The 13,203-nt window shown below is 39.6% G+C and overlaps 1 protein-coding gene across 2 annotated transcripts in view; it reads right to left on the reverse strand.

Moving 5' to 3' along the window:
* The window catches only part of LOC132820145 (short transient receptor potential channel 5-like), a 71,744-nt gene that overhangs the window by 22,603 nt on the left and 35,938 nt on the right, over positions 1-13,203 (reverse strand). For both annotated transcript variants that reach the window (XM_060832089.1, XM_060832088.1), the window contains exon 5: positions 8,342-8,664. In XM_060832089.1, coding sequence (XP_060688072.1) covers positions 8,342-8,664 — 323 coding nt within the window. The remainder of the gene's footprint in view (positions 1-8,341; positions 8,665-13,203) is intronic.

Below are 13,203 nucleotides of genomic sequence, written 5' to 3' on the forward strand. Positions count from 1 at the left end.
GCTCTAGTTACAATCAGAAAAATCTCTAGGACTATAATAACATTGTTAAAACCTTCAACTGACATCAGCAACAAATAAAAACAGGAAATGAAATGGCTTGTGTAGTGCAGGGGTAGTGTCCCTACCTTTGAGCTAAGAAGTCTGGGTTCAAATCCCATCTGCTTCAATGGTGTGTAATAACATCTCTGAGCAGTTGGTTAGCAATACAGGTTAAAGTTTTTTTAAAAATTAGGGGAGGAGTTCAAGGATTTTGTCCAGTGACACTAAAGGAACAGCAATTATATTTCCAAGTCTAGGCCAACTAGTGATGGCCTAGTTGTATTGTCACTGGACTGCTAATCCAGAGACCCAGATAATGTTCTGGGAACCCAGTTTTGAATTCTGCAATGGCAGATGGTGGAATTTGTACTCAGTAATCTGGAAATAAGTCTCCAATGGTGACCATGAAACCCTTGCCAATTGTTGGGAAAAGCCATCAGGTTCACTAATGTTCATAAGGGAAAGAAACTGCCACATTTGCCTGGTCTGTCCCATATGCAACTCTAGAACCACAGCAAAGTAATTGACTCTTAACTGCTCTCTGGGCAATTAGGGACAGGAAATAAATGCTGGCCTAGCCAGCTATGTCTTTATCTTGTGAATGAGTTTTTTGAAAATGTCAAGGTGGTGAGTGGCTTGGAGGGAAGATTGTGGCATTGCCTTGTTTCTGCTGTCTTTATCCTATGACAATCCAATAAATTCTTTATTAATACTAGTGGGATTAACCTTTTATTCTAGATATGCTTGCTAATCAATTTGAATTTCACTGTAATGGTGGCATTTGAACTCAATCTTCAAGGCCTCTGGATTCCTAAATCAAAAACATTACCACTAGACTGTCATAGAGATGTACAGCATGGAAATAAACCCTCAGTCCAACTTGTCCACGTCGACTAGACATCTCAACCCAATCTAGTCCCACCTGCCAGCACCTGGCCCATATCCCTCCAAACCCATCCAGATGCCTTTTAAATGTTGCAATTGTGCCAGCCTCCACCACTTCCTCCAGCAGCTCATTCCATACAAGTACCACCCTCTGCGTGAAAAAGTTGCCCCTTAGGTCTCTTTAATATCTTTCCCCTCTCACCCTAAACATATGCTGTCTAGTTCTGGATTCCCCCACCCCAGGAAAAAAGACTTTGTCTATTTATCCTGTCCATGCCCCTCATGAGGTTATAAACCTCTATAAGGTTACTCCTCAGCCTCCAGGAAAAACAGCCCCATCCTATTCAACCTCTCCCTATAGCTCAAATCCTCCAACCTTGAACCACCTGATGAAGGAGCTGCAATCCAAAAGCGGCATTTCCAATTAAACCTGTTGGACTATAACCTGGTGTTGTGTGATTTTTAACTTTATCCAACCCTGGCAACATCCTTGTAAATCTTTTCGGAACCCTTTCAAGTTTCACAACATCTTTCCAATAGGAAGGAGACCAAAATTGCACGCAATATTCCAAAAGTGGCCTAACCAACGTGCTGTACAGCCACAACATGACTTCCCAACTCCTGTACGCAATACTCTGACAAATAAAGGAAAGCATAACAATGCCTTCTTCATTATCCTATGTACCTGCAAGTCCACTTTCAAGGAGCTATGAACCTGCACTCCAAGGTCTCTTTGTTCAGCAACACACCCGAGGTCTTTATCATTAAGTGTATAAGTCCTACTCAGACTTGCTTTCCAAAAATGCAGCACCTCACATTTATCTAAATTAAACTCCATCTGCCACTTCTCAGCCCATTGGCCCATCTGATCAAGATCCCATTATAATCTGAGGTAATCTTCTTCTCTGTCCACTACACCTCCAAGTTTGGTGTCATCTGCAAACAAACAAACCATACCTCTTATGCTCACATCCAAATCCTTTATATAAATGATGAAAAGTAGTGGTCCCAGCACCGATTCTTGTAGCACTCCACTGGTCACAGGAATCCAGTGTGAAAAACAACCCTCCACCGCCACTCTCTGTCTTTTACCTTTGAGCCAGTTCTGTATCCAAATGGCTAGTTCTCCCTGTATTCTGTGAGATCTAACCTTGCTCACCAGTCTCCAATGGGGAACCTTGTCGAACACCTTACTGAAGTCGATATAGATCTCATCTACCGCTCTGCTCTCATCAATCCTCATTATTACTGCATCAAAAAACTCAATCAAGTTTGTGACATGATTTCTCACGCACAAAGCCATGTTGACTATCCCTAATCAGTCCTTGCCTTTCCAAATACATATACATCCTGTCCCTCAGGATTCTCTCCAACAACTTGCCCACTACCGAGGTCAGGCTCATCGGTCTAAAGTTCCCTGGCTTGTCCTTACCACTCTTCTTACACAGTGGCACCACGTTAGCCAGTCTTCTGGCACCTCACCTGTGACTATCGATGCCACAAATATCTCAGCAAGAGGCCCAGCAATCACTTCCCCAGCTTCCCACAGAGTTCTAGGGTACACCTGATCTGGGATTTATCCACTTTAATGAGTTTCAAGACATCCAGCACTTCTTCCTCTGTAATATGGACATTTTTCAAGATGTCATCATCTATTTCCCCATATTCTCTATATTCCATGTCCTTTTCCACAGTAAATGCTGATGCAAAATACTTGTTCAGTATCTTACCCATCTCCCGCGGCTCCGCACAAAGGCCACCTTGCTGATCATTGACAGGACCTATTCTCTCCCTAGTTAATCTTTTGTCCTTAATGTATTCATAAAATCCCTTTGCCATTCCCTTCAATAGAATTCTTAGCAGTTTTGGTAACTTTTTTAACTAGCTGTCACTTTTCAGAATAGGGTTTTGATTTTAAAGGAAAGCATTAATGATAAAACAATCATTAATATCATAAAAAGCTCTAAAAACTAATCGGACATGCTCAGTTAATCAACAATACAGTTTCTCAATTTCAGCATGATTTGGAGGTGTCAGTGTTGGACTGGGATGTACAAAGTTAAAAATCACTCAACACCAGGTTATAGTCCAACAGGTTTATTTGGAAGTACTAGCTTTCAGAGCGCTGCTCCTTCATCAGGTGGTTGTGGAACATAAGATCGTCGGATACAGAATTTATAGGAAAAGTTTACAGCAAGTTGCCTAACTTCACTAAAGTTTTGCTATAAATTCTGTGTCCGATGATCTTATACTCCACAACCACCTGATGAAGGAGCAGCGCTCTGAAAGCTAGTGCTTCCAAATAAACCTGTTGGACTATAACCTGGTGTTGTGTGATTTTTAACTCAATTTTAGCAAGTTCTGTGTTGCTCCATCAGTCAAAAATGTCGGCCTGGTAAAAATCGCTGAAACCTGCTCTCAAGTAGAAGATTACTCAGAAAGTGCTTTTAAAATGATAACTTATTCTTAATCTCATTCATCATCTCTGATTCTGCCAGCTTATAGTTTCAAATTTTAGCCATGAATTGTTAATTATTGTGTAATCATGGAAAGAAACAAAAAAATTTCAGTGGCAGTAAAATTTCCTCCAATTGAATGTTCATTTAGTCAAGAAGCCTTGACAGTTGAATTCTAATGATTGCACAGCTGCTTTGTCAAAAACAACATTTTGCTTGAACCAAGAAATTGTATAAAGTGCAATAAAAATTGCAAATCTGTCATCCACATCTAAACTTATATTCAAAAATTCAACTTAAACACAGCAGAAATCATTGACCAAAATCTGTATTTTTCAGTCATTTAAATTTCTCATTAGACTACAGTTGTGCTCCCAGTGAAATTTCACAGTGGGTTGATGATTATAATTATATTTCTTATTGTATTCTATAAATCCTGACATGACAACTCCATGCATCTGGATCCACAGCAGCAGAAAATGCAAACCCTTATCATTCCAGTTAACTACTGTCAAATTGTTCAGTCTTGTCACTGCTATGTTAATTATTCACTTCAACATGCCCAGATTGTGATTGTTTATTTTTACACTCTAGCTGAAGCAGAAACTTTAACCTTAGTGATAGATGAGAACTGACAAAAATACCATCACAGCATTGTTACAGGAGAAAGATTTAGATATTCTCCCTGAAATAGATCAAAAAGTGAGATCAATATATTCCCATGATTTTACATACTCCTCAAAACAATATAGAAACAAATATCTGAGGTCAATATTTCAATACTTATTTTTTTAATGGGCTATGTTTTCCATTGGGATCTCTGATCAGGCTTTAGGCAGGTAATACGCAATAGGGACCTGCCTAACTGTTAATGTATGGAACTCAGCTCTTTTTGAAGTGTCAATTTATTTCAATGGGATAAAACAAAGAACTGCAGATACTGGAGATCTAAAACAAACAAAAACAGAAATTGTTGGAGAAATCCAGCAGGTCTGGCACTACCTGTAGATGCTTCCTCTCTACAGATGCTGCCAGACCTGTTGAGTTTCTCCAGCAATTTCTGTTTTGCTCATTTAAATACGACCTGGCTTTGTGATTTCTCTGGGGTGGAGCAGTGAATCCAGAAGGAATCTAGTGTAACTAATCAAGTTTGAGGCTGGCCTAAAGATTTTCTTTCCTTTGTCAAAATCTTGCAATTTCAAGGCACAATTTAATTGGAATTTGATTCCCAATGGTATGAAAACAGGCCCTTCGGCCCAACAAATCCATACCAACCCTCTGAAGAGTAACCCACCCTGACCCATTCTCCTACCCTATATTTTCCCCCAACTAATGCACCTAATCTACACATCCCCAAACCCTATGGGCAATTTAGTATGGCCAATTCACCTAACCTGCACATCTTTGGATGAAAAAAAATCCTCTCCCATATGGGTTTAATAGTAGTGTGCCACCATACAATGAAATAACTTCCGATGATTCAGCAAGTTTAGATAAATGTGAGATGCTACATTTTGGAAAGGCAAATTGGGGCAGGACTTATACACTTAATACTAAGGATTAGAGTGGTGCTGGAAGAGCAAAGCAGTTCAGGCAGCATCCAAGGAGCAGTATAATCGACGTTTTGGGCAAAAGCCCTTCATCAGGAATAAATGATTTATTCCTGATGAAGGGCTTTTGCCCGAAACATCAATTGTACTGCTCCTTGGATGCTGCCTGAACTGCTGTGCTCTTCCAGCACCACTCTAATCCAGAATCTGGTTTCCAGTATCTGCAGTCATTGTTTTTGCCTACTTAATAGTAAGGTCCTGGGGAGTGTTGCTGAACAAAGAGACCTTGGAGTGTAGGTTCATAGTTCCTTGAAAGCAGTGCCACAAGTAGATAGGATAGTGAAGAAAGCATTTGGTATGCTTATATTGATTGCATTGAGTATTGGAGTTGGGAGGTTTTACTATGGCTGTACAGGCCATTGGTTTGTCCACTATTGCAATACTGCATAAAATTCTGGTCTCCCTGCTATAGGAAGGATGTTATGAAACTTGGCTATTTTCCGTGGAACGTTGGAGACTGAGGGGTGACCTTATGGAGGTTTATTAAATCATGAGAGACATGGGTAGGGTAAAAGGACAAGGTCATTGCCCTGGGATGGGGAAGTCCAAAACTAGACGGTATAGGTTTAAGGTGAGGGGGGAAAGGTTGAAAGGGACTTAAGGGGCAATCTTTTCACACAGAGGGTGATGCATAGATGGAATGAGTTGCCAGAGGAAGTGGTGGAGGCTGGTACAATTACAATATTTAAAAGGAGCTTGGATAGCTATGTAATTAGAAAGGGTTCAGAGGGATATGGGCCAAATGCTGGCAAATGGAACTAGATTTATTAGAATATCTGTTTGGCATGGACAAGTTGGACTGAAGGGTTTGTTTCCATGCTGTATATGCCTATGATTCTATGAATCTAAGTTTATCCGGTGGATAGCTGTGCATGATAGAACAGAAATATCTATGGTATTACTTTGTGTTAGGTCAGTTAAATGCAACCAGACTATGGTAGAAATTACAATGTTGTTAGGGGAATAAAATTGTCCAGTGGCAAGCCTTGTTAGAACATATATGAAATTTGGTAGTGCAGTCAGATGCCCTGTTTAATAAGAAATTGACTATCTCCAGGCTCGGTGAATAAAATGGCTGCTAATAACTGAGCAGCTTGCTCCATGAAACCAAAACTCAGCAAATGTGACATGCTTGAAGGGAGGAAGTGACACAGTCAGATGAGAAAAAGTGACCTTCCAGATATGTCTGATCTCGTTCCTCATTTTCTTTTGTTTACTGTCAAGTCTTTTAAGCTAAAAGTATGACATCAGCAAATGTCACACTTCAAAGTTATACTAATCCCGGAGTAGCTTAAAGTTAAAAATCACACAACACCAGGTTATAGTCCAACCGGTTTAATTGGAAGCACTAGCTTTCAGAGTGCTGCTCCTTCATCAGATGGTTGTAATAAAGGACCTGATGAAGGAGCAGCGCTCCTAAAGCTAGTGCTTCCAATTAAACCTGTTGGACTATAGCCTGGTGTTATGTGATTTTTAACTTTGTGCACCCCAGTCCAACACCGGCATCTCCAAATCCTGAGTAGCTCAAGCATCCACTTGCCTGTTGATAATCACAAAACTAAATAACTAATTGGGAATAAATTGAAAATATCAATGAGGAATGTGCAACCACTTCAAAATTAATTTTAAAAAATCACTTTGAATTCTCAAAACATTGAGACTTGATTATAGTATACTCGTCAAATAATTTTCTTACAATGTATTCATATACCATTTTCTTCTTCACATGAATGTATCAATCGCAAATATAAGTTATAATGTAACACATAAGAAAATAAACAATTTGAAAAAAGATATTCCCATGACATTGGTCATTATGTTTGAGATTTCCCTCATTTATGCCTGTCAGTAATGTTAGTAATCTAAGGATTTTATTTGGTATTGTACTTGTCCCTTGTGAGTTGAGGATTCTTATCTGTGTGGGAAAATTCTGAATAGTGAGAATTCTATTTGTCACTATGTTCCTGCAGTGCTCAATGCATCATAACAACTCATCCTACATGAAAAGCAGATATGAAAAGAGTGAGGAATTACAGTTCCTAGATGCCAATTGTCTGTGAGTTTGAGAGATATCACCGGAATTGTAACTTCTTCCCTGTTGTCAGGTTTCTATGAATGTTATAGCAGTAAATCCCACAGGAATCTACTCCTTAGTGCACAGATTTCAGAAAATGAAATCAAAAGTTAAAAAGTAACTGGAACATTTTATACAAATTTGTCCATTGAAAAGAAAATATGAAGTTTTGGTATCATTTAGGATGAGATGTTTTCTAGCATGACAAATGAAGACATTACAAGACACTTCCATGCTGACTCAGGACATTGTGACTGGAGACGCATCAATCATAGGGCATCAAACCATTAGGAGTGACATTATTTTGAAGTACGGGTCACTAAAAACTCATCATGGCAGAAATCTCTTTGGACTATGATTGACTAATAACTGCTTCAGTAAGAGCCTCAAATCTACTTTGAGATGTAACAGAGAGAAAAAGTTACTTTTGTAATCGTATAAACATGGAGAATGTGGGAGTTTGTTTTTCTGGAAGATCTGCAATAACACCATGGTTATCCTAGCAATTCTGAGGCTGAGATTACAAATCTGGTGATGTGCGTTCTCATTCCCTCCTCGCAGATTGTGAATTGAATTTAATTAATTAAATCTGGAGTAAAATGTTGTTAGAAATGGAACCACAAAGGTCCTTGTTTGGGAAAGAGACCTGTTGCACTTGTTTGGTCTAGCTGATACATGAGTGGGGTTGACCCTTAACTGCCCTTTGGAATGGTGTAGCAAATCTTAAGGCAACTCACCACTACATCTTCAAGATAATTATGGATGGACTGTAAATGCTGGTCCTGACAGCATGCCCCAACTTAGTGAATGATTTAACAAAAGTTAATTGACCTTGGGTAGACCATCAAACAAAGATATATTATAATGCAACAAATTGGAAGTGGTTGCTGTTACTTTACTGTAAACTTGTTTTTTTTCTCACAAACTGTTAAGTAAGCAAAGTTATAAATATAAACCTTCCTGTTTTACTTCATCTGGTATCAGCTCTGTAATATATTTCTTCTTCAGTTAATGTTTTATAGTACAAGGTGAATTGCTCGGATTTGGGATGCAATAAGATTCATGCTAAACATCAAAAGACACATTTAACACCCAAAGGACCTGTTAGCAGTGCTACAGGACTTTTCTTAGTTCAAGCAAAAATGTTCTACAAGTTTTGTGACCTGAATAGACAGGAAAAAATAGGTATAAAAATACCATTAGACAACTTTGAAATAGTTTAAAGATTATTCAGTGGTTTGGCTTTGCTCATTATAATACTTAATAAGTGGACTTACGTTGAAAATGCATTGTTTTGCTTCTCACACCGTATTCCTTTGCAATGATTGGGCTCTTCAGAAGCGCTGGTCTCATAGTAAAAGTACAGTTGATTCAGTCCATTTGCAAATGCAAGCAGCACCAGGCAATAAATGAAGAGAAACTTGAGAATATCAAGGAGCATGCGGCCCAGTGAGATTTGTAGTGGTCCCAGGTGAGAGTTTGCAGTGAAAAGAGAGATCAGACGAAGGGAGCTGAAAATATTGGCTATTGCAAACAGGGCTTCTGCAATCAACGTTGGGTGCCACATCTCCCACTCTTCACGAGGGCGTGAGCCATTGTACTTTAAAACAAAGCAATAGGTTAGGGCTGGAAAATCGAATTGAATGCAAAGACATAGCGTTTGACGAGTAATAAGCTGCTCCTAATTCCGAGACCTACAAATCCCACAGAATGTGCAATTATCTCAGACGTCTGTCCGACCTCACTGAACTAGATATGAAGATCATGGATCATTTCTTTTTAGTTTATCATGAACTTGTAAAAATTTCAGAAGCCAACTATTACATCCAGAATTAGTTAAACGTCCTCATGGCCAGTATGTTTGGCTCTTTACATAATGTTGGTCCTGTTCATGTTGAACTTGTTTTGCACTCCTTCTGTGCAATGTAACCTGTATGCCTCACTGTCCAAGCATCCTATGACTGGTATATCCTTGCTTATTGTGATCTGCCCATACTGCTCTCAAAAAAGCATTTCACTGTACTGAAGTACGCGTGACAGTAAATCAAATTAAATCAGAAAAGGTCTTATTCCCAGGTTCTTGGAAGTCCATCCATGGAACATGAGCCTTCGCTCTATGCAACATAGTTTTGCTCAATATGTTCTCCCAGCAGAATCCCTCCCCTATTTTGCCAGCCAGCATGCTTGTACTTCAGCACAGAGGCTAAGACTGTCCAAGTCATATACCAGTTCAAATCTGCAATGCTGGCCCTCTAATGGGAAGAAAATTCACAGAGAAATGCTAGTCTCATTCATTATACATTTTGAGATCAACTGCCATATTTCTACTACCAACTACCTCACACAGTTGCCCAAAAAACCCACTGGTAGAAGATCAAGTAGCAGGCGAAGGTGGATTGAGATCTTAAGCACCTATTGACAAGCTCTTCCAATGAAGCCATCAAATTGCTTCAAAACCAACAGCTATCCATATGACCCAGCCTGCTAAACTCTTGCTGTACCTCTGATGAACTTGAGAAAAGATTACATTTAAAAAAACCTAGGGAAAGTGTAAAAAAACACCCACTGATGTGGAATAGGGAAAAGAAGCCTGTTCCTGAGTCTTTACTGAATGATTATTACTATCCTGGCAAGAGAATCTCGCTGGAGAAAGCGAGGACTGCAGATGCTGGAGATCAGAGCTGAAAATGTGTTGCTGGAAAAGCGCAGCAGGTCAGGCAACATCCAAAGAGCAAGAGAATCGGCCATGAGTTACCAGTCTAGATGTAAGCACTCAGGGTTGGGCTATGCTTGATGCTGTTTTGGTAAGGTTGTTGACCTAGCTATTGGGAATATATGCCTCAGAAGAATGCTGAGGTGGAAAATCGCACTAATTCACATCCACACTATCAGTTTCAATCTTAACGCCCCAGCTAATGCCATTTAGCTAATGGAAGCATGCTAGCAGCAATGGCCACACATGTGGCAATGTCACTACCCATCTGGAACTGACATCCCCACAACCCTACCTTTCATTTTCTGAGGGTGCTTGGTCATTGAGGTGCCTACTTCCTGGTACTGCAGCTTCAGCAATGGACACAGCTAGAAAGGGTGATGGGTTGAGCTACCAGCTCTCTGACTGTGCCAGCAGCTTCTGCACATGGAGTCTATTTCTTATTTGGACTACGCAATAGTGGCAACCACTTTGCTGGCTGTTGGCAGGGTCCTCTGCCATAGGATCTCACAAGCAGCAAAAACAGTTTCATACTCTCAGCTCTGACAGTGGGACTTCTATATCTTGCACAAAATTCAGCCCTTATTTTCTTAAATTCACAATTTAACTTGCAATGTTGTTGTTACTTTAAGAAGGTTATTTTGTCCTTGGTTTTTTTGAAGAGAGGTCTTAAAGGCAGAGGCGCCAAAGAGTTGAGTTTAACAATGGAAGAGGAGTGGCCAGTTCTCCCTGTTCAGATGTTTGCTAGTTTGTTATTAGCTGTAGCAGTTACAAGATATGAGAGTCCAGGGGAGTTGCAAGTTTCACTAAAGAATTCCACCTGAAATCTCTCTCCTGCCTGTAAGAATCTGTTTGAATTTACCTTTTGGCCAAGGGGTGTGTTTGTGGGATGTTACTGGATTGGAGCAGCTAATTAGTGATAGTCACTGTATCAGGTTGGTTAAGTCTTCCAATAGTTAAGTTATTTTAAATTCTGCTTTCTTTTGTTTGTGTTTCAACTGTCATGTTTAAATAAATTCTACTTTGGCGAGTGGTTTGCCCAATTGCATCACACCTGGATACCTATTCACATCTGCTTTTAAAATAAAGTATTTTGAGTGGTATGGCCTGAACCATAACAAACTCCAAAAACAAAATGTAATCTTTGTTACTGACTTGAGTGTGGTTTATAGTATGAAATTTGACTGAAACTGCTTAAACATAGATGCATTCTCTTCACAATTCTTACATACTCTTAGGAGAAATGCTTTTATTCAGCAGAACAATTTGACATCTGGATAGATAAGAAGCAGCCTAGGGAATACATTTTCACCTCACAATTGCAGATATTTAACCTCACCATTGCTAAGGAGGACTGCAATTCCTGTGGGAAACATTCAGTCTTTTTTGTGTGGACATGGATTCAGGTGTGATGGGACTCTAAAGCACTTTGCTACATAATGGCAGCAGTAGTCCTCCTCCTACTATTTCCCAGCATTGAATTTTGTAAGGTGGGAGCCTGCCACATAGAGACTAGTCACTTTTAAAATTGAACCTACTGATGGATTAAGCTACTCTTGTAGCTGAGACTGAGCAAGTTGACTGATGTCCTCCCTGCCCATGGCAACTCAGAGATGGGAACATGAGGAAGAAAGGAAAGCCTTAACTTGTATCAAAATGTTAAGAATTGTAAATGAAAATTGCATTGAAATTGGTCAAAGCTATTTATAAAACTCCACTAACTAACAGTAATATGAAGGGAAGTACTACACTTACGAATAACAAACGTAAAGGGTCTCAGAAGGAAAAACCAATAAAACTGGTAACTGAGGCATACTGGTCTTGTGAACCTCAAAACGGAGTTCCAGTAAGTATTTCCAAGTATTACTTTTTATTTAAAACTACTTTCTCCCTTTGGGATGTGGGTAAAGAATTCTGATCATGTGGCTCTAGTGTGGCAAGACAGAAGGCCTGATGTGGGCTGGGGAGCAAGGCTGAAAATTGGGAAGCCTGAAGAGTCACAAATCCCCAGTTCCTGATGGTTTCCATCCAACAGTGTTAAAGAAAGGAGGGGGGACACATTGTAGACCCTCTAACTATAATCAATCAGAGTTCCCTAGATACTGGATTCATCTCTCTGGTTTGGAAAATTGGCATATGTCATTCCACATTTTAAGAAGAGCAAAAGAAGAACACCAGGGAATTACAGACTAGTGAACCTATCATCAGCCGTGGGGAAATTGTTGGAGCCTAAATTCAAGGATAGGTTAACTGAATACCTTGAATCTTTTCAGTTAATCATGGACAGCCAACTTGGATTCATGAGAGGTAGTCATGCCTGACGAACCTCATCAAATGTTTTTGAAGAAGTGACTAAGGTAGTGGACAAGGGATTGTCTATAAATATTGTTTTTATGGACTTCTAGATTTGATAAAGTCCAACACAAAAGATTAGAATTGAGGGAAAACTACTAATGTAGCTGGAAACAGCAGACAACAGAAACTGGGGATAAATGGCAGGCTCTGAAATTGGCAGATGTAATCAGTGGTGTTCCACAAGGATCTGTGTTAGGGCCTCACTTATTCACATTATTTATTAATGACTTGGATAATGGCATAAAAACCCATTTCTCCAAATTTGTTGATGAATCAAGGACAGGCAGCGTTGTAGGCAATGTAGATGATAGCATAAAATTACATAGAGATATTGATAGACTAGGTGAATGGGCAAAACTGTGGCAGATGGAGTTCAATGTAAGCAAGTGTGAGGTTAGCCATTTTGGACTGAGGAAAGGATAAATCAGGCATTTTCTACATAGTTTCAGGTACATAGATCGATAAATTATCATGAATAGGTGCAGAAAATAATTAAGAAAGCTAATGGAATGGTGACCTTTAAATTCTAAAGGACTGGAGTAGAAGGATGTGGAAGTTACGTTACACTTATATAAAACCCTTGTTATACTCCATCTGGAGTACTGTGAGTAGACCTGGGCACCAAATCTCTGTAAGGATATGTTAGCCTTGGAGGGTTTTCCCACTGGAATTTAGAAGTTTAAAGAGTGAGCTGATTGAAATGTTCAAGATATTAACATAAAAAGACAGGTTAGGTAAAGATATTTCCACTGGTTGGGGGTGTTAGAGCTAGGGGCATAGTTTGAGAATTAGGGTCAAACCATTCAGCAGAGATGATAGGAAGCATTTCGATACACAAAGGACAGCAAGGGTTTGGACTCTTTTCACAAATGGTAGTGGATCTTAGATCAGTTGTTAACTTTAGATCTGAGATAGATAAGTTCTTGATCAGCAAAGGTACGAAGAGATATGGACCAAAGGCATGTATATGGAGTCAGGTCATACATCAGCCATGATCTCACTGAATGGCAGAACTGGCTCCAGGGGCTCAAGGGCCTACTCCTGTTCCTTTGAGAAATAAGTCCAAGGGGC

This window comes from Hemiscyllium ocellatum, chromosome 11, assembly GCF_020745735.1.
Source record: "Hemiscyllium ocellatum isolate sHemOce1 chromosome 11, sHemOce1.pat.X.cur, whole genome shotgun sequence".
Taxonomy (NCBI): Eukaryota; Metazoa; Chordata; class Chondrichthyes; order Orectolobiformes; family Hemiscylliidae; genus Hemiscyllium; species Hemiscyllium ocellatum.